This window comes from Monodelphis domestica, chromosome 3 (genome assembly GCF_027887165.1).
Source record: "Monodelphis domestica isolate mMonDom1 chromosome 3, mMonDom1.pri, whole genome shotgun sequence".
In the NCBI taxonomy this organism is placed as follows: domain Eukaryota; kingdom Metazoa; phylum Chordata; class Mammalia; order Didelphimorphia; family Didelphidae; genus Monodelphis; species Monodelphis domestica.
In genome coordinates this window covers 91,872,214-91,894,980 of record NC_077229.1, presented here as the reverse complement: position 1 = coordinate 91,894,980, position 22,767 = coordinate 91,872,214, and the positions used below count along the sequence as shown (strand labels likewise).

The window sequence follows — 22,767 nt, the reverse complement described above, 5'->3', positions numbered from 1 at the left end:
TTAAAAAATGCTTTGTAATCGAATTTATACAAGTCTTTTGTATGCATTGAAATCCCCACATATTTTGTGCATTTTATAATTATTTAGAATGAGATTGCTTGTTGTGTTTTGTTATTATATAACAATGCTATTGATTTTGAGGATTTATTTTGTAGCCTGTGACTTTGTTAAAACTGTCTCAATTAATATCTTTGCTAATTTCCTGGGGATTCCAAATAAACCATCATATCATAGGCAAACAGGATAGTTTTATAAGAGATGATTAGTAGCTTGGTTCAGGTGAGGCGTCTTTCCTGAGCTCTCTCTGAGTTTAGGTTGATTCCTTTTTTCCTTTGCCTTTCCTAAAAACGCCATCCTCCTAGGAGGCGGCCTCATGGCTGGAAGGTCTCTGAACTTCCCTTGGCTCAGGCTAGGCCAGAGAAATCTCATATCCTTTCCCCTCTCTCTTAATTCCTTCCCTCTATATTAATTAAACCACCATAAAATTCCCAAACTAACTTGAATATTTTATTTGGGATTTGAATTAATCCCTGGTGACCATAAAGATAATATATTAGTCAAAACCCCCTAAATTTACCCCTTACATAATAATATGGAAATAGGTCTTGATCAATGACACATGTTAAACCCAGTGAAATTACACGTTGGTTATGGGAGGGAGATGGGAGGAGAGAAACAACATGAATCATGTAACCATAGCAAAATTTTCTTAAGTCAATTAAATAAAATGAAAAAAAAAAAGAATCTGAGGTTTCTGATGGAGACAGAATAGTCCCATATTATTTAGATGGCCTTTCGTTTACATTTGAAAGGTTTCCTCTTAGTTGATTAGAAAATGTATAATATTAGAATAATTTCACTCATATGTCTTGTAGTTAGAGACAGTTTTTTTTTTTTCAGTTTGTTTTGTTAAAAGGAGAATTCTTTGTTTAGGCTTTCGCCCTGATTAACAAGGTAAAACTCAGGACAAAGAGAACTAAAAAGAGTTTATTAAAAATAAATCAAGAAAACAACCTGTTGAAAGACTGATCACTGGGGATCAGCCTCCTTATAATATTTTAATAATAAATAACAGTTTTAGATTCAAGTGCCCTAGCGATGGCTAGGCCTCTTCCTTTTTTCCCTTTTCATGAATGGATTCCATAATTCCTGGAAAAAGCCTATGATGACTCTTCCCTTCTCCGTTGATGACAGTTTTGGAATGACGTATCCAAGCCAGAGGATAAACAACATGCTTAACATCACGAGCAAGGCAAGTGGATAGTCAGGGAGAAGCCTTTGGGGGAAAGCACCGTAGACATAAATAGCAAATGAGGTGGTCAGATCACAGTAGCTGCAAAGGAAAAAGAAGAATGTAGGTGAATAGAAGAGATTGACACTTTGGTCTCTATTTTAGAGTGCTTTCCTTCTCTCTGTGACATGGGAGTAGGGAGAAGAGGTGATTGGGGAATCGTGGAGGAACCAGAGCTTTTCTTACTGGCAGGAACTTCTAGCCAATTGCGGGAGGCAGGATGTTAAGACCTTAGAGAGGAACGGTTTGAGATTCTACAAGAATTTATTACTGTTTTTCCTTCCTGTCTCTATATGCCCAAATGTAATCCTCATTGGCACTCATCTCAGACTATAATTTACTGCAGAATTAAGGGAAGATTCAAAGAAGGAAAGAATTTCCAGGTTGGGCTCTTCCTTTGCTCCTGGATAGAGGGGAGAAGTATGAGATGCTGCTGCAGGTAGAGTTTCCACTGCCTGTCGCCCCACCATTAATATCTGATTGCTTCCAGTCTGGAAGGTCTCATGACCTAACACTCAGCATGAAGAATAAAGGGGATATATAAAGATATATAGAAATGAGTGGGAAGAAGTTGCTGCATACTTTTTACCAATATCTGTGTGCCATGCCCTCACAATTGCATGCTAACCTTTTGCTCTAGAAAAATATTAACCCACTCTTTTGTACTTCAACTGACCTGTAAAATGGATCCACAATGGTAAGATGAAAAATGTAAAATCCATTTCTTTCCTGAAAAATGATACTATTATCTGTTCTACCTCCAAGAATCTGATATTCAAGGTCAGGCCATAACAATGGAATACTGTGGTTAAGTTCATGGCAGGTGACATAAATCTAAGGAAAATAAGAAAAGTCTTGGATTAGTAAGGGGCCCATCATTCTCCTTGGCATACTTCTTGTTCCCCTGCCACTAAACTGGTTCTTTCCTTATCTGCAACACTCAATAACCTCTACCACATAATAAAAAATCCTGGTAGCTGTCATCTGTACACCCTCAGGTAACTTCCATTCCTTCCTCAATTAGTCAGTACCTGGCTCACAATTCTCCCCTTTGCAATTTCTGCCCGCATAGTAGGGGACGTCAACATATATATTATCTTTCCCTCATAATACTCTCAACACACAGCTCCTCAATCCATTTGTTTCCTATGAAATACCTCAAATCTTGCCATTGCCCACAAATATATCACCACCATGTTCAAGTATTTTGAAATCCTCTTCTCTAACCATAATATATTGACTTTCCACCTATCCTTCTACCCTTCCTAATAAAACTCTACTCTTCAACCTCACCATGACCTCCAATTTAGTGACTCCTAAGTTCTTTCCGTAGCCATCTCCTCTGTATTAAGCTATTTTCTCTTCTTTTTCCCATCTTGACACTATGGTGAATAGTTCAAACCTGCTCTGTCCTTTTTTCTTGAATCCTTGGCCCCCCTTATCATATTACCAATTGTGCTCTGCCTTGGATCTCTCCCATCATTTGTTACCTTCAATCCTACACAGGAGCTGTTGAACAAATCATGGAGAAAAATCATACAACTGTTCTGATTGGGTCCACTACAAATTGATGTTGCGTAATTTTAACTGGGCTCTTACTGCGGGTAGGCAATCCTATTATGTCCTTTATCAACTCATTATCCTATTCTCCACAGCCTCTCTTCCAAACCTTTTCATCCCTCCTCAAATCTCCCATGACTCTCCTTCTTCTCACCCTCTCAGCTAATAGAATCTCACCTCCTATTTTACAGAAGAAAATTGAGGCCATTTGCTATGAACTTTTCTTGTCCCCTTGTGCCTTTTCTCCTATTATTCAGATGCTTTCTGCCACTATCTCTGACTTCATCCCATCTCTATTTGTTTAAACACTCCATTCTATCTGGTCTCCTCCAACAGACTGTCCCCCTCTGTCATCTCACTCTTTCATATATTTTCAATAGCTCCCTGCCTACTTGCTTATTCCCTACTGCCTACAAACATATCCATTCCTTTCCAGTCTTGGGGAAAACAACAACAGCAACAACAACCCTTACTTGATCCTTCCATCTCCAGTAAATATCATTATATACTTCTTTTGCCCTTTGTAGCTATTCTTGAAAAGATTGTCTACATTAAGTGCTTCTGCTTCCTCTCCTCTTACTCACTTCTTCACCTCTTATAATCTAGCTTCTGACTTCATCATTCCACCAAGACTTGTCTCGTCAAAGTGACCAATGAATTTTTAGTTGCCAAATCCAATGGCCTTTTCTCGGTTCTCATTCTTCTTGATGTCTCTGCTGTCTTTTGACACTGTGGATCATTTCTTGATAATCTCTTCTCTCTCTTTTAGAAACACACTTCTCTCCTGATACTTGTCCCACATACCAGATGGCTCTTTCTTTGTATCCCTTTGCTGGATCCTCCCCCAGAACACATTCTCAGGGTTCTGTCCCAAGTTCTCTTCTCTTCTCCCTCTGTATTATTTCACTTGGTGATTTCATCAGCTCCCTAGTATTTAGTTATCATCTCTATGCTGATAATTCTCAAATCAATCTCCAAGGTCCTAATCTCTGTTTAACCTCCAACCTGGCATCTCCAATTATCTTTCAGATATCATGAACTGGATGTCCAGTAGACACATTAAATACAATATATCCAAAATGGAACTTACTCTTTCCCCTTACACCATCTCCTCTTCCTAACCTCCCTATTACTGTAGAAGGGAGGTTTGGAAATATTTCACCTGGGAAGGTAATGCCAGAGCCGAGTCTTGAAGGCTATGAAGAAGCAGTACCTTTTATGGGGGATAGTGAGTGCAAATGCTCACAGGTGTAAAATAGAGGGTTAAGTTGGAGGAATATCTCATATATACTCCAGTTTGACTGGAACTTAGGGTTATGGGGAGTCATGAGAGAGAAGGCTAATCTCAAGAGTCTTAAATGTCAACCCAAGGCCGTTCTATTTTATCATGTTGGCAGTAGAGAGCTATGGAACTTTTGAGCCAGGCATGGATTGGACCAATTCCTTAAGAAGATTATTTTGGCAACTATGTAGAAGACAGAAGAGAATTTGGAAGCTGAAAAACATACAAGGTAGCTATTATAGAAGTTTAGATAAGAAAGAATGAGGGGAGGTAGAGACAAGATGGAGGCATAATAGCAGGGAAATCCTGAAACTGATTTGAATATCTTTCCAAACCAATCTTTTAAAAGCATCTCAAAAGGGCAGAAATCAAAGCAGAACAAGCGAGGGGGCTCTTCCACCTAAACACAATGTGAAAGGTAAGCAGAGAGAGTGGATTTTCATGATATAAGGGAGCAAAACTGTACAAGGAAAATTGCAGGCTTACCACCCCTCACCACCTACCAAGCCAAAAGGAAAACTGAAAAATCAGGGAGAGACCATAGCCCTTTTGCAGGAATCCACAAATAAATAATTAACATTTCTTTACTGTGGAAAGAGAGGACGTGTAATGATGGTCTGTAGGAACTAGCTACAGGAAAAAAGAAATAATGACAATCAGAATAATGACAGTGCTCAAAATGAGACAAATGATAATACTCAACAAAATGTCCAACAACAGTATATAAAAAGTGGAGCTCATTCATGCTATACCCAGGGTGAAAATCTCCATCAGAGTGAGGGATCCCAGAAAACTGCCCAAGCATCTTTATGAAGGTATGATGGGGAAAGGGGTGGGGGTAAGGGCCTTGGAATCAAAGAGCGAAACCGTTGATTTTACAGACCCTGATATTTTAATGCCAATTATCCCTATACACCCCCACACACACATAGTAAAGAACCTCATGTCATCTTAAAGGTGGGAAATTCATACTATGATTGCCTTTTGGACACTGGAGCATCTAGGTCAGTCTTGGTAAGCAAGCCAGGTGCAAACTGTAACTCTATTGGCTCTCTAAATGTAGTAGGTGTATCAGGAACACCTCTGAAGGTCCCAATACTTTCTCCTAGCATGGTATGTGTGGGACCCCTAACCATTGAACATTCTTTTCCTTTAATGCCTGGATCCCCCACAAATTTGCTGGGAAGGGACCTACTATGCAAACTAAAGACCACAATAATTTGCATTCCAGATGGCTCTATGTCATTGGAAGTACCTGAGAAATCTTTAAATTTACTCCATGTACTTCTCTCAGAAAGCCAGGAAGTGAAAGAGCCTGTCACCTTTGAAATACCTATTGATATAACAAAGTCTCTTTGGGCCACATCTTCTTCCAATGTAGGCTTACTTAAATCAGATGGTCAAGTGCAGATTAAAACTGAATCTGGCCCACCTCCTTCCATTCCTCAGTACCCTCTCTCAAAGGAGGAAATCGAGGGCATTACCCCAGTAATAAACTCATTAATCGACCAGGGCATCATAATTCCCTGTAAATCTGAATACAATACATCAATCCTGACCATTAAAAATCCAGAATTGGGGCCCAATGTCAAGCATCTCTATAGATTTGTACAGGATTTGAGAGTTATGAACAATTATGTTATAAAGAGACACCCCGTAGTTTCCAACATAGATATTATTTCTTCTATTTCTAGTACAGCTACATACTTTACAGTAGTGGACTTGTGCTCAGCTTTCTTTTCTATACCTATACATGAGGATTCCAGGCATATCTTTGCTTTCACCTGGAAGGGCTCCCAGTGGGCTTGGGTTCGTTTGCCTTAGGTGTACATGGAAAGCCCCAGTTTATTTGCATAAATTTTGAGCCAAGACACAGATAACATAAAATTTAAAAACAGTATATTAATCAAATACATAGATGATTTGCTCTTGGCATCACCAAATGCTGCAGCATGTCAAGAAGATAGTAAACATCTTTTGGAACTGCATAAAAGAGGGCATAAGATCTTGAAGTAAAAGGTTCAGTGGTGTCTCCCCAAAGTAGAATATTTGGGGTCCATTTTGACTGCTGATGCCTATTCTATTTCTCCCAAGCGTATTGAAAATATTCAAAAATTGAGCACTCCCACCACTAAGAAACAGTTAAAAGCAATTTTAGGAGCAACAGGGTTTTGTAGACAGGGGATCACTTGCTATAGGGAAATTACTAATCCCCTTTATAGCACTAACAAGGGATTCAGTCCCTGAACCACTTTAAATTAGAGCCAGAACACCTGTCAGCCCTGTCAAATCTAAAACAGGCTATCCCATCTGTCCCTGCTCTAGGCATCCCAGATTATAACAAGCCATTTACTTTGTATGTACATGAGTGGAGAGGGGTAGCTTCAGGTGTTTTAATTCAAACTTTGGGAACTTCTCAGTGCCCAGTTGCTTATTATTCAGCCCTGCTGGACCCAGTAGCTTCAGGAGCACCACCATGTCTTAGAGGTAGAGCTGCCACAGCTTTACTAGTAACAAAAGCTGTTGATCTAGTATTGGGATGCTCATTAACAATTATGTTCCCACTTGAGGTAGAAGCATTGTTGCTAAGGCATAGAACTCAGGCATTTTCTGATCAGTGAATTACAAGGTATGAAATAACCTTGTTAAACAATGAAAATATCACTTTATAATGCTATACAACTCTTAACCCTGCCACCTTGCTCCAGATTTACCAATTTCAGGAGAATTATTACACAGTTGTGAAACACTAGTGTCCATGGCTGAAAAGCTTTGAGATAATCTCTTGAACACTCCCTTAGACAACCCAGATCTAGTCTTATTTACTGATGGTTCTTCTTTTATGAGGGATAGCATATGCTACACTGGAGCTGCTGTAGTCACAGAATTTGCCACTGAGTGGTCAGCTTCACTACCCTCAAATATAAGTGCTCAAGGTGCAGAACTTAAAGCCCTGAAACAGGTCTGTATAATTGCCAAAGATAAAAAGGCAACAATTTATATAGATTCTAGATATGTATCATTCAGTGGGTATGCTATGACTCCAAAGAGGATTTTTAACCTCGGCTGGAAAATCTATAGCTAATGCAGAAATTATTAATAAAGTTCTTTCTGCTCTCCAGCTGTAGTTCATTGCTCTGCTCATACAGGTGGCACTGACCCTCTCTCTAGGGGAAATGACTGTTTAGATACCACTGCACAGCTAGTGGCCATAGAAGACCCTGAATTAATTTTAACATTAACAATCACTAATGACTTAAATTTATCACTTCCCTATAATGAAAAGAAAGTGGAAAAATAGAAGCAAAACTTTAAAGCAAAACAGATTAATGGAGCATGGGTGTCATCTGAAGGAAAACCTCTGATCCCTAGAAGTTTCTATCACCAAATTTGCCAATCTGTTCATAAAAATGATCACTTTAGTACCCAGGGCACCATAAACTCTGTTGAGAGAGTATGGATAGCCCCTGGTATAACTACCATAGCCTCTAAAGTGTATACAGCTCTACCTTCCAAGCATATAACCAACACTCCTTTCATGGCAAAACTTTTGGTGGACATCCTTTGGCTTACACACCTTTTGAGCACTTGCAGATAGATTTCATAACAATGCCAAAGGCTGGACATTATAAATTTTGTCTAGTCATAGTAGATCAATTGACCAGATGGCCAGAAGCATTTCCCACAGCCCAAGCCACAGTGGCTTTTGTTGCCAATGTGCTTTTAAAAGAGGTTATTCCTCACTTTGACCTGCCAGCATGTATTGATTCAGATAGGGGAAGTCATTTTACCGATTCTGTTTTATCTCAGATATATTCTTGTTTGGGGATAACTCCCAAATTTCATGTACCATATCATCCCCAGAGCTCAGGCCAAGTTGAAAGGATGAACAAAGAACTTAAAACTATGATTGGCAAATTATGCACTGAGACATTTAAAATAGCATGAAATTCTCCCTCTGGCCCTATTTTATCTTAGAAGCAGACCCGGGGGAGATCTACACACCTCACCATTGGAGATGCTTTTTGGACATCCACCTAGTTAGGCTAAGCCTTTTCCCCCTGCATACTCATCACTATTAGGGAGAGATACTTCTATTCCTTCCTATATACAGGAATTACAGCACAAACTATGTGAACTCCATGAATCTGGAGCTGCAGTACAAGCAGGACTGTCAGACTTTTCACTTAATGACCTGAACCCAGGAGACAGGGTGTATATTAAGAACTTGTAGCACACTGGAGCAACTCAGCCTTCCTGGGAAGGGCCATTCCAAATATTGCTAGCCACTCCAATATCTCTAAAAATTGGAGAGGACTCTTGGATTCATTGCTCACATTAAAAGAGAGCATCTTCTATTGAAACTGATTGACTGTATCTTATCACATGCATTGAACATAATAGTCCATAGGCAAGTGGATACTGTTTTGGGGAACACATTGAATTCCTGACTTTTTTATTTTATTATTGCCTTTTATTTTAATTAGAATATTTTACATCAATCAATATTAATATACATTATCAATAATTAATTTTTTATTCTGCAGTAATACAAGTCAAAATATATATTTGCCACATACCCCAAAGCTTTAGACTATGGAAACCTGCCATTTATTGATAAATGTTATGGGACTATGATTAATGATTGTGTCTGATTCCAAAAGAAGGGAACAAAAGAGCCATTATACAGTGCCAAGAAGCACAAGGTTAAGAAGACCAACCAATCCCAATGGGGTTGATGAAAATCTGTACCAAGCAGCACAAGGTCAAAAAGGACCAAACCAATCCAGGTAGGATTGATGAACTTCTAAGCCAATACAAAAGGACTTGAACCTAGTGTGAGACTCGAGGTTGTTGTGCTTGACTTATGTTAAGATGTAGGACACCTTGTACCACACTATTTGTGAAATACTCAGTCAAGTATCAAAATTTAGCTATCATCCTGGCTCCCCCTATTCCTGAGAGTGAAGATAAAATCAGACCAAGGAATGACACTTCCCTATCACACAAAAATCTAGTCCTTTTTTCTCTCTTATAGTATGGCAACTTCCTGTAGTTTTGGCTGCAAATGGGTAAGTGAAATATTACTGTATTTTGTCCTACAGACTTGTGGGATGGAAATTCCTTTAATTGTACCCTAATACAATGGCCTATTATGAATTTATTCTTGTTCATTCAAATTTTTGTATACATAGATTTTTTATATTTTCATGCTGATTTTGAATTTTTTCTATCTCCCAAAAGTTTAATTTTTCTTCCATTTGTTTTTCTTTTATGTTTTTTGCTTTTTTCTTTTGATAATTGACTCATAACTCAACCATGTATCCTGAGCTGAACTGGGTGTTTCTCAACACCCTCTTCGGGGGAGAGGGGTTGTATTTTCATGAAAATCCAAGATTTCAAATTTTGTTCAAGAAAAAATCTTCAAGGAAAGAAGCTTGCTAACTCCTCAAATCCAGATAATGAGTTGTTTGCAGAAAGATGCCTACAAAACCTACACTACATCAAGAAGATCCAGAATTAACTTTGGGGTATAGTTGATTGAACAAAAGATTGAATGAACATTTATTTTGAATGTATCCTTCTATGCCAAAAGGGCACTGCCCCCTCATTGGTTTTTGTCCATGTGCCCAGCAAAACATTGGCTTTGCTTCTTCTCTCTTCTATTTCCCTCTTATCTCTAACTATTGTAGTTTTCCTCTTAGAAGGTGAAATTTTGTATGCACCTATGGTTAGAAGATTTTAGAGATACAAGATGATTATGTTAAGTGATCAATTGGGGAGAAGAGTCCCCCAATAATCATCAGGGGGGATTGTGAAATCAAGATTTACTCCACCCTACTTATTCTTTAGAATTTTAGCCACCAGGAAGGTATATATCCCCAGTTAAGGATTAAGTATGGGGGAGGAAGGTCTATGACCCACGTGTGCTAACAAGTGACAAATCAGAAACAACTGGTTTCCCCTCTGGGCAGTCCAAAGCCAAGTTTAAACCACCATTGGTACATGTAAGACACAGGAAGTGATGCAAAGAATTGCCTTTATATTTCATGGTCACTTCCTTTGAGGAGGTCTTCACCTTAGAATTTGACTATGGAGGACCTCAGGCTTGAGATCTCAGACTGCTTCCCCTTGGACAGTCACGTGGTGAGTGAAAAGGCTGACTCTCTTTCCCTGGCTGGCTTTTTGGAGTCTCTAGCCTCTGGAGAGACCCCTCATCTTGGAGGAGACCTCATGACTGGCAGCCTTGTTAAATTTAATCCTCTCCCCTTGCCGGGGCCTCTAAATTCCTGCCTGGTTCAGCCAGGTCAGAGCAGATATCTCTCTCTCATTTCCTTAGTTTCTACCCTCTAATGTAAATAAACTACCATAAAAGCCATTCTGACTTGAATAATTCATTGAGATTTAGTAATTAAGTCCCTGGTGACTAACTAAAAATATATTCAATCCAACCATAAATTTTACCCCTAACTGTCAGGACCTGGGCAGCCTCAGGATTCTAGAATGGGCTACACACACACACACACACACACACACACACACACACACACACACACACACACACACAAGGACTGCAGACTGACCCCTGGAGTCTTTAGAAGATTTGGAGGATCTCACTGGGGTCTCAGCAGCAATGGCAGCTGGGGTAGCTGCTGCAATGAAGATAGCCTCAGGGCAAAACACCATGCTAAAGCACCACAGACCTACCCCTGGAAATCCCAGGCCCTGGACCTTCAGAACTCCAGGCAAAACCTTGTGAGCCAGAAGCTAAGATAGAAACGACCAGCAACCTGTAGGACTCCCAGTCTTTGAGCAGGAAAATGAGTAAACAGCTGCAAAGAAAGCTTTTGACCCTGGGAAATTTCTACAGAGGAAAAAAAGAGCAAAAAACAAAAGCAACAGAGAGGGTGAGAAACAAGCAAACACATACAAACTCTACAAAAAAAAATTGGAAACTGGTCACAAGCTCTGGAGGAACTCAAAAAAGGAGTTCAAGAAAAATAAATGACAAGAAAAGTGGGAAAAAAGGAAAGTAATAAAAAAAGAAAATAACAGCTCAAAATGCAAAACTGGTCAAATGGAAAGAGAGACATAGAAATCAAATGAAATCATAAGCAGACTAAAAGCCAGAACTGACTGCTGGAAGAACAGGCAAAAAAAAATCCAATTATGAGAAGAGTGCCATGAAAAGCAGAATAGATCAAATGGAAAAGGAAAATAAAAAAGATCATGGAAGGATGGGAGAGTTAAAAATGATCTCTAGGTTGTAAAGCTGGGTTCCCGGGAAGAATACCTTTGACAGAGATCAAAAGTTTGAAGGAATGGCATTTAAGGGGAAACCCATGTTCTGTTTTGGATGTGCTGAATTTGAGACAGCCATGAAACATTTAGGTGGAGATGTCCAGTGGGCTGTGGGAGACTGAACTTCAGTAGAAAAATTTATGTATCTGGGAATCCTTTGCTGAGAGCTATTGGCAATAGCTGGGATGAATATAGTAGATGATGGATAACAAAAATGCAGACGCAGAGGAAAGGAACTGGGAAGAGAGGGAAGGGGGCTCAGCAGAAGATGGGTTATAATACTTACTTTGACAACTGGGTGCCAGGGTAGTTTTCTGTCCTTTATATGTCTTTTCATTCATCTGTCCTTATATTTTAAATTATTGTCATCCTAATGCTTACAAAGGAATGGAAGACTCCTCCATGGAGAACTAGAAATGAGTCAGATTTAGATATTGCCCAAAGTTTCCTTGGGTAGTGTAAACCTCAAAATTTCTTAGACTTATAAATGTTGGAAATTTCACCATTGGGAAATTTCATACTTGAAAAATTTCCTATTGATAGTGGGTTTTGACTATTGGAATGTGAACCCCATTGGCATGGGAGGTTCCTTCTCCTCCCTTCTTAAGATTACTTTAGGACAGAAACCTTTTGCTGAACAATGGAAAGGACTTTGACCTATGCTTAAGCATAGAACAGGAATTTCTTTGAGTCATGATTGATTTTAGAATTGATACAATGGAGATACTTGGAATCAATCTCCACCCTACTCAGTCCTAACAGGATTGAGTAAGGGGTGCAGCATAGATCAAAATTTAATTATTCCAATCTCTACCCTACTCAGGTTAACAGGATTTAGAAAGGGCTGTAGCAAAGGATCAAAGATTTAATTATTTGAAAATATGACCTTCAACAGACATGTGCAAAGCCAGAGACCTCTGGGCGGTCCTGGGTTAAGCTAGAGCCTCCATTGGCACAGGGAAATTGATGGACAGGTGATTGGTAGATGTGAGGACTGAGGGGAGGGAACTTGGATGGTTTCCTTAAAGATAGCAGGGTCTGAAGGAGGGGGTTGAGGAGTTTGTCGGAGTGGTTGCGGTGTGCTCTGAGAAGCTTGCGCTGAAGGAAGCTGAAGGTGGGGGCCTCTGAGACTGTTTCTCCATTTTGGTCACGTGAGTAATAGGGACTGATCTCTTTTCTTTGCCCCAGCTATCTAAGGGCTTGGGCCTTTTGGTCCAGCCTAAACAGTAGGGTTATTTAAGCCCTATTCCCTTCTCTCCCCTTTCTCTCTCCCTCTATCTCTCTATCTCTAATTCCTTTCTTCCTCCTGTTTGTAATTAAAACTCCATAAAAGGTTGACGGCTGACTTGAGTTTTCATTAAGGAATTACATAGCTGAATTCCTTGGCGACCTTAAATTAATATATATCAGTCTTTTAAAAGTGATTTCCTTGTCACAGTAGTGATAAAATGAGCTAAAGAGATTATCTTTAGGGAAATGTCTCTAAACTTAGGGGTAGCTAGGTGGCACCACAGTGAATAGAGTGCCAAGCCTGGAGTCAGAAAGACTCATATTTCTGAGTTCAAATCTGACCTCAGATAATTGTGTGACCCTGGCAAGTCACTTAACAGTATTTGCCTCAGTTTCATCGTTTATAAAATAATCTAGAGAAGGAAATGGCAAACCATTCCAATATCTCTGCAAATGAAAATCCCCAGCGGGGTCTCAAAAAGTTGGACCTGACTGAAGAATAACTGAACAACCATTCCAAAGCTTTAAGTCCAGTGAACTCATGACAGCAATCAACCAATCTCAGTTACTCAATTAAATAAGGGCTCTAGAAATGTGAACTGTTTTACCCTAGAGTGATGACAAAACACCAACTGTCACCCTTCTGAGGCAGGGATTCCCATAGACAGTAATGTGGATGGGTTGGCTCTGGGTGCTCATCTCTCATTACAAACTTCCTCTCAGTGGAACTTGTGTGGAATTTTAGGGATCTGTGGGATAGTTCCATTTCATGAAACATCATTGTTAACCTTTTCTCTGATGCCCTGAGAGTGGGGCTTCAATAACTTTTTACTCTTGCTCAAGAAAATTTTGGATAATGTACAGTCTTCCTCTATGTTGGTAGAGGCATAAATGTCCTTCATATTTTCTGTAGCACCCTGTCTCAGGCTAAGGGAAGAGATCCTAGCTAGAGATTATTTATAATTTCCTTATTGTAAGGATGAGGGAAGACTGGCCCTGAAATGGGAAATGACTTGCCCAAAACACATAGCTAATTGAAGCAAGAATTAGAACCTGGGTCTCCTGACTCCTAATCCATTCATTACGGGGTTATGGGAAGGAAGCATTGAGATTGAGTGAAATTCAAGTATTTTGTGAATGAATGAGTTAAAAAAAACAAAAACATAACAACAACAACCTTACCTTCTATCAAGGGCTAGGCAGTTGCAATTAAGTGACTTGCCCAGGTTCATACAGCTAGGAATTATCTGAGGCCAGATTTGAACTTGGGTTCTCCCAAGCCCAGGCCTGGCACTTTATCCACTGCTACCTAGTTTCCCCATGAACCAATTTTTAATATAGGATTGGATTATCCCTTCCCACTTTCTTTTTTTTAAGCAGTTAACTTAAGGAGGAATATTACTTCTCTTGTCCACGCTAGATAATTTTTTGTAGTAGAAGCAGCCATCACTGAGGTCCAATTCTGAGCCTGTGACTTGCAATTAGCCCCTCCAACATTTTTGGAGTAATTATAAGTATGCATTCCATTTTTCTCCATCAGGACAAATTCTGTAGTAACAACTTCCACAAACCGTGATCCTTCCCACCTGTAGTATACATACATAAAGAGAAGGTATATATAAATTAGTAGAATATACAAATACACAAAAAAATAGGTCAGGGGCAGTAGGGTAGCTCAGTGGATTGAGAGTCAGGCCTAGAGATGAGAGGTCCTAGGTTCAAATCTGACCTCAGACACTTCCCTGCTCTGTGACCCTGGGCAAGTCACTTAACCCCCATTGCCTAGCCCTTACCGCGCTTCTGCTTGGCAAGAGTCAAAATCTGGGAAATCAGTGAATCAATTAGAATTTTTCTTTTAGCTATTCCTGGAGGATTTGCTTTTTCATTAAGTTTTGATATCAATGAGAACAAACATTGAATTTGATTGAGGGGAAATATGAAAAAATGAAAATTAATGTTGATTCCAAATTAGGTGGTGCCAACATTTTCGAGAAACGGAACAAGGCAACCTGGCAGCTTTTAATTAAGTACCAAAATAGATCTCCACAATAATTTTTAAATATAATTTTTATTGATAACTTTTAGTTTTTGCATCATCAGAATTTCTCTCAATGCCTTCCCCCTCCTCATCCCTTCTCAGAGAGCCATCTCATATAAAAATGAATTTTAAAAGAAAAAAGGAAGATGAGAAAACAAATTAGTCAATCAATACATCAAAAAAATCTGAAAGTATATGGAATATTCTACCCTGTGGATTTCCACAGGTTATAGGTCCATAACTGTCTGATAGTCGCTTAATCACCTTAGAAAAATAGGATTTCTTCCTTTTAGCTAGTATTAAATGTGGAAGGTGAGGATCAGGTACTGTTCCTCTGGCCAGATGTCTATATTTCATTATTCCATAAGGAAGTCCCAGGTTATAAAGAGAAATATGCTGGGGATGAAGTCTTGAAGTAGGGGGGAACCTCTTCATTTAAAAATTTTAAGGGGGTCTATGTGAGGGCTTGATCTTTCTCTGTCCTTGTTCCCCTTTTTTTTCAGGATCAACATATTTTGCTGCTATGACTCACAGTTGTATTCTTTGGCATCTTGGGTCCCCCCCTTTAGACCTAAAGTCCTACTTGGAAATGAAAAGAACCATCTCCCTCCCTCTCTTTGCATTATTTCCTTAAAATGAGGGGCTAGGAGTCACTAGGTCACTTAGTGGATTGAGAGCCAGGCATAGAGGTGAGAGGTCCTGGGTTCAAATGTAGCCTAGCTGTGTGACCTGGGCATTGCCTAACTCATTACCTTCTGCCCTGGAACCAATACATAGTATTGACTTTAAAAAGGAAGATACTATCCACATCCCTAGAAAGAACTGGGGGAGCAGAAACACAGAAGAAAAACAACTGCTTGATCACATGGGTTAATGGGGACACGATTGGGGATATAGACTCTGATATTAATAATAATAATAATGCAAATATCAATGATATGGAAATAGATCTTGATCAATGACACATGTAAAGCCCAGTGGAATTGCTCATTGGCTACTGGCTACTGAATCTTGTAACCATGGGAAAATTATCTTAAGTAATTAAATAAATAAATAATTTCAATTTTAAAAAAAGGAAAAAATAAAATGGAATGTTCTTTAGGATTCTTTAAAAAATAAAATAATAAAATAAAACAAGGGACTAAATTTTACTGCTGGCTGCTAGGAAGGATAGAAATAAAGACTGTATCTGTGGTTTCATTGGCACAGGGAAGTCTCAGTGAACAAATTGTCTCTACCAGTGTAGGCCATCAAGCAAGGATTCTTATAACTTTTTTTTTTTTTGGAGGGGGGTCATGGATCCTCCTTTGGCACTCTGGTGAAGCTCGTGGACACCTTCTCAGAAAAATAAAATGTATTTAAATGCATAAAATAAAAGTACGTGGAATCACAAAGAAAAGCAATGAAATTGAAATTGTTGTTCAATTGTTTCAGTTGTGTCTGATTCTTTGTGATCCCATTTGGGGTTTTCTTGGCAAAGTTATTGGAGTGGTTTGCCATTTCCTTCTCCAGCTCATTTCACAGATGAGGAAATTAAGGTAAATAGTGTGTGAAGTAAATTATTTAGAGGATGTTGATCCCAAGTAGAGTCCAGCCCTGGGGTCCCCTGGCATCAGAGTGAGAATCGACGTGCAATGTCGCCATGGAGGGAGGAACTAGCGGGGTTGAGAGGCCAGAGAGAGAAGGAGAGGGGCTCTTTTCGCTTCCACTCTTGAAGAGCTAGCCTCCCAAGGCTGGCGCTGGCAGTGAAGCATGGAGAGGATCTCACAGGACTGAAATCTGGGACCTGATCTTCCCTTCAGTTAGAAAGGCTACGACCTCTCTCTACCACTATCACACTCTCTCTCTTCACTAATAAATGCTTATAACTGGTGCTGAGCCTCCAGAGCACCTTTTATTTTTTACAACAGGATGAAGTGACCTGCTCAGGGTCACACAGTTAGTTAAGTGTCCCAGACCAGATTTGAACTTGGAAAAATGAGTCTTCCTGACTCTAGACCCAGCCCTCTTTCCACTGGGCTGCCTCATTGCCCCTTGATGATACTGAAATAGAGTTATCAACATATTTTTTTTAAAAACAAGTTCAATGGGAACAGCTGGGTGGCTTAGAAACAGGGGGTCCTGGGTTCAACTCTAGCCTCAGGCACTTCGTAGCTGTGTGACCCTTGTTATGGGGAATATTGACCCTGGTATCTCTTCAGGATTCCACTGTCTGAATTAAAGGATCCCTGTACCACTCACAACCATCTTACTTATTCCTTTTACTTATTCCTATTATTCAGAATCTCTAATTACTTAGCTAATTAACAAATAACTTATTACACCCTGGGCAAGTCACTTAACCCCCACTGACTAGCCCTTACCACCTCTTCTGCCTTGGAACAATTATACAGTATTGATTATAAGATGGAAGGTAAGGGTTTGGGGGGGGGAGTTCACAGACCCCAGACGAAGAACCTCTGTTATAAAAATTAAATGAGAAATTAAGTGGCTTGGCCAGGATCACACAGCTATTGCATATCAGAGGCAGGACCTGAACATAGGTCTTCAGCTCCAGGGTCAGATCTCATTCACTAATGCATGCTACCTCTAGTTTTTTGTTTTTTGCATTTTGAGGGGGTTGGTGGCATAGGACAGGTAATTTCTACACTTAAAACAATGATAAATTTGAGAAAATCACATCTTATACACATAAAACCCAGTGGAATTGCTCTTTGACTCTAGGAGGGAGTGAGGGAAAAAGCATCAAACATGTAACCATGGAAAAATATTCTAAATTAATTAACTTAATAAATAAATTAATTTAAATTAAAAAAAAAGAAAATCACCTCTTATATTAACAGAATGATTTAAACAGTCTATATTATAGTCAGGTTAAAATGTGATTATAATCCTGCTAATCAGATATTTTATATTTCACCTCTACTGAGCACAAACATTAAAAAAAAGATTTTCTGGTTATAGTGGAATGGAAGGTATATATCCTAGATAGGAAGGTTTCATGTCATCATCTGTGAAGAACCTATGAATGTTCCTAAGTGATATGCCGAATCCCATGAATTAACCAAATGAACTCATTAATTTAATTTATCTTGAAGCTAAAATCTGAAATAAATCTCAAATCTAAGTAAATCAAATCTAAATACATTTCAATCTACATTAGGTCACTGAGTTTCTGAACTAGCTCTCAGATTCTATTTCATCATAAGGATTTGTAATCTAAAGTGGCCCTAAGTAAAAACACCGCTGAAAAGCAACTGCTTGACTACAGGGTTGGAGGAGATAAGACTGAGGAGAGACTCTAAATGAACACTATAATGCAAACTCCAACAACAGGGAAATGGGTTCAAGTCAAGAACACATGTGATAACCAGTGGAATCATGCGTCGGCTATGGGAGAGGGAAAGGCGGGGGGGGGGGGGGGGGGGCGGGGAAGGGGAGGGGAGGAAAAGAAAACGATCTTTGTTTCCAGTGAATAATGTATGAAAACGACCAAATAAAATAATATTAAAAAAAAAATAAAAAATAAAAAATAAAGTTGTAGGAGAGATAAAAAAAATAAAGTGGCCCTAAAAAGATCCTCATAGGGAATGTTGCCATCATAAAATGATGCTCTGATATCTTACAGTTCAATGACGGGTTTCCACGGATTGTTGAAATAGACCAGTTGTGGACATCCCAGCTCCTCATAATCATATATTACAGCCTGGTCCTGAAGATCGAGCCGTAATCGGCTATTGAAAGAAGGGTCATACGTTCCCCTATAAGGAGAGAAATAGGAATAATAGTTTGTCAATAGCATATAGTGAATTGTTCTGTTGTTATTTTGAGAGGAAGCATAACATAGTAGGTCAAAAGTCAGCTTTGAAGCCAAGAAAATCTAGGTTCATCTCCTGCCTTCCTGTTACCCTGGGCAAGTCACTTGAGATTGATAGGCAACTCTCTAAGACTAGTTGTAGAGAAGATGTTGAAATGTATTGATAGAGGACATTTTCTCAGCTAGAAATTCTTGATACCAATGAAATCGCAGGTCCAGTCTCTATCCTTACTCTAATTTTTTTTAAACCCTTACCTTCCATCTTGGAATCAATACTGTGTATTGGTTCCAAGGCAGAAGAGTGGTATGGGCTAGGCAATGGGGGTTAAGTGACTTGCCCAGGGTCACACAGCTGGGAAGTGTCTGAGGCCAGATTTGAATTCAGGATCTCTCCCCTCTCTAGGCTTGGCTATTAATCCACTGAGCTACCCAGCTCTCCCCTTACTCTAATTTAATATTTCTTGATAACACTTTGATGTAAGCAGCAGTCTAATATTATTGAAAAACCCTGGAAAAGGAGTCAGGAAAAACTGTGTTTAAATCCCAGCTGCCACACTTACTAGCTTTGTGACAAAGGACAAAGTCACTTAAGCTCTCTTTGCCATAATTCTTCTGTTTCAGGCACTTGATGTAGACAGCTGACTGATGCTTTGTTTAGAAGTAAACATTGGGGGTAGCTAAGGGAGCCAGGCCTGGAGACAAGAAAGTCTTGGGTTCGAATCTGTGTTCAGACACTTGTTAGTAGTGTGATCCTGGACAAGTCACTTAACTGCAACTGCCACTCTTCTGCCTTGGTATCAATACTCAGTATTGATCTAAGACTGAAGGTAAAAGGGTATGGTTTAGCATTGTGAAGATCGGATTTGTAATCCTCTAATTGTAACCATGAAGATAATTAGCTCTTCCTTTGTTGGGAAGCTTAAATTGTAATCCCTGATCTATTTTTAGATTTTAATTCCCCAAAGTGTAAACCCAGTATTTAAAGTAGATCTATCCATTTTAACCACAAAAGGTGTGAACTAACTACAAAAAGGTGTGAATTAACCACAAAAAGGTGTGAACAGTCCTGAGGAGGAGCATCTCCTGTGATTGGTAGACTTAAAATTTAGGGGAGGTGACACAAGAGAAAAAGATCTTTAAATAGAGAAAACAGGCACATGAAGATAGATCAGATCGATAGATCAAAATCAATCAGTCACTTGGAGAGACTGGAAGACAGGCTCTCAGACTTGGAGGGAAGACACTTGGCTGTGGAACTGGACCCCTGGAAGAGCTCATGCAGGAGACCTCAGACTACTTTCCTTTTAGATGGTAACCTTGGTGAGTGTAAAGGCTGACTTCATTTCCTTGCCCTTTCTAGAGGTGTGAACCTCCAGAAAGGCCTATCGTTTTGAGACTCCTTTCCCCTGGCTGGGGTCTTAGTATTTCTAACTGGTTCAGAGGAAGTCAGAGCTTTCTCTCTCTCTCTCCCCTTTCCTCTCTTCCTTAATATCTTCCTTCTATTGTAAAAATAAATGACCATAATTTCATTTACTTGAGTAATTCATTTTGGAATTTAGAAATTAAATCCCTGGTGACCACCAATTAAATATTCAGTCCAACCAAATTTAATATATTCAAGTCAAACCAACCATAAAAAATTTAACAGTATCAATTCTAAGGGTTTCTAAAAAACAAGTAAATCCTCTCTCAGAAAGAAATCTTAAGCTGCTGATAAAGTTAGATCATGGAGTTCTGGGCATCTGGAGACCATTCTAGACATATTTATAAAGGTAAAACAATAGAAAGCAAGGAAGATTAATTAGCTTTATACTTACTTTTCAAGGATGTAGGTATAATTTTTCTGCAGTTCCACTGGTGTCAGGATGTCTTTGGTACATGCATTTAAAGTACTATGGAGAAGAGAGCATCAGAATTACAGCATCTCAGAATTGGAAGAGATTTCAAAGGGGATAGATTCAATCTTTATGTATATAAAAATCCCTTCTAGAACAATCTAAACAAATGCTTATCCAGTCTTTGCTGGAAGACTTCCTTGGTCAAGGAACTTGCTTCCTACCTAACCCTTCGGGATAGCTCTGATTTTAGGAACTTAGCAACTGTGTATTTGCTCCAAGGCAGAAGAGTGGTAAGGGCCATGATCTAACTTTATCTGAACTTGACAACTTCTCCCCATGGCTCTTCATTTTGCCCTCTTTGGCTAATTAGAATAAGGCCAATCTGTCTTCCACATGATTGCTTTTCAAATGTTTTTATATGCACCCAAATCAGAGCAGTTACCAGTTTATTGACTGACTTTACTAATGCACTCTTCAAAAGGTGAACAGATTAGTAAAGGTAAATTCTGTGCTGGAGCCCCTTCTCCCTGACGAGGGGAAATTGGTTGTCAAAGTGAACATGATGGGGAATCTGAAGGAGGAGTGACCATTAGAATTTATTTCTAGAAGGAAAGGAAATCTGAGTATAGTCTGATCTGAATGCTAGTTGATTTTGAAGCATTCCGAGGAAGGATAAGTAGGAATGAACAGGTTAAAATTTTGCAGGGGTGCTCATGCTAGGAGGAGTAGGAATACAATTCTGAAGACATGCAGAGAAACCACATTAACAAGGAGGAAACAGGAAAGTTGTCTGATGTTGATGCACAAGGAACTCACCGATCAACAAAATCTTAAAATTATAGGTCCAAGAAAGACTACAAGGGCAAGTTATAGAGTAGCCCTACAGACAGATGGCACAGACTCTTGGGCATAGTGTCAGGAATGCTAAAAATTGGGGTGAGCAGAAGTTGTCAAGGAAAGGTAAGGTAACCATATTAAAGAATGAAGAGATACCTGAAGGGGCAGGCAGGAATGATGATAACCGAGGAAAGAAAGCAAAGCTGCTCAATTCTAATGCTGTGTCCATTTCTTTGGATCAAAAACAACAGACCAAAAATGATGAAAGAGACTGGATACCCAAGATAAATAGGGAGATGGTAAGACAGAAGTTGCTCTTGATGACTTCAAGAGGACTGGTCCTGATTATCTACAACCCAGAAGAAGAAGAGAAGCGAGGAAGCATTTATAAAATGCTTACTCTATGCTAAATGTTGTAAATTTGTTGTCTCATTTGATCTTCACAGGTAGGTGCTATTATTATCTCCATTTTATAGTTGAGAAAATTGGACTGGAGATGAAGTGATTTGCTAATAAAAGTCTGAGACTGGGTTTGAACTCAGTTCTTTCTGAATCTAGGCCCAGTTCTGTGTGTGTGTGTGTGTGTGTGTGTGTGTGTGTGTGTGTGTGAGAGAGAGAGAGAGACAGACAGACAGACAGACAGACAGACAGAGACAGAGACAGAGAGAGGGAGAGAGACAGAGACAGAGACAGAGGGAGAGAGACAGAAACAGAGAGACACAGAGAGAGACAGAGACAGAGTAAACAGAGAGGGAGAGAGAGACAGAGACAGAGACAGAGAGAGAGACATAGAGAGAGAGGAAGAGAGAGACAGAGAGAGACAGATGGGGGATAGAGAGATAGAGACAGAGAGACAGAGAGAGAAAGAGGGAGAGAGAGAGAGGGAGAGGGAGAAACAGAGACAGAGAGAGAGGGGGAAAGAGAAAGAGGGGGAGAGAGAGAGGGAAAGAGGGAGAGGGGGGAGGAAGAAAGAGAGGGAGACAGAGATTGAGACAGAGAGGGGGGAGGGGGAAGGGGGAGAGAAAGAGAGAGGTGGGGTGGAATAGGGGTGGGGAGAGAGAGGAAGGAAGGAAGAGAGTTTGTACCTCACAGAATGTGACTTTTATTCCTGGCAAAATTCTCGATCATATAAGGAAGGCAGGAAATAGGAGAGGTGTTACCAGTCCAATTTGTCTTTTTGAGTTTCACCAAGTGAAGTTCCCAAGTGACTTACATGGACTATTATTGGCATGGTGGGAGGTGAAAGATATTAGGGAGTACCTAGAAGCTTCCAGCAAGAGGTGGCCCCAAGAGAATTGTAAAGGTGATACAGGAGAGGAAGCATCCTCAGAGAAGCCCTTGGTCTTTCTTCTGTGCCCCTCACCATAAAGTTTTTTACTCATTTAAAGAATACATAGAATTCAAGAAGCATGAATCTGAGGCAAAAAAAAAAAGTAATTAAAGTAATACTGAAATAAGTAAAGTAAATTAAAAAAAAAGTATTGTGGATATGGTGCTGCCGTTAATCAGGAAGACCAGAGTTCCAATCATGCCTTAGGTATATAGTAATTGGGGGATAGGGCACAAGTCTCA

At 39.5% G+C, this 22,767-nt stretch overlaps 1 protein-coding gene across 12 annotated transcripts in view; it reads right to left on the bottom strand.

Annotated features, from left to right (window-relative positions):
• Nucleotides 1-967: 967 nt before the first annotated feature.
• CATSPERD (cation channel sperm associated auxiliary subunit delta) overlaps nt 968-22,767 on the bottom strand; it is a 146,558-nt gene continuing 124,758 nt past the window's right edge. For 9 of the 12 annotated variants that reach the window (XM_056822496.1, XM_056822494.1, XM_056822499.1 and 6 more), the window contains 5 exons: nt 20,338-20,412; nt 18,330-18,464; nt 14,068-14,251; nt 1,968-2,125; nt 968-1,333 (listed from right to left, as the gene is read on the bottom strand). In XM_056822496.1, the coding sequence (XP_056678474.1) occupies nt 1,093-1,333; nt 1,968-2,125; nt 14,068-14,251; nt 18,330-18,464; nt 20,338-20,412 (793 nt within the window). In that variant the 3' untranslated portion in view covers nt 968-1,092. The remainder of the gene's footprint in view (nt 1,334-1,967; nt 2,126-14,067; nt 14,252-18,329; nt 18,465-20,337; nt 20,413-22,767) is intronic. The other 3 variants (XM_056822502.1, XM_056822501.1, XM_056822500.1) reach the window with 3 other exon arrangements.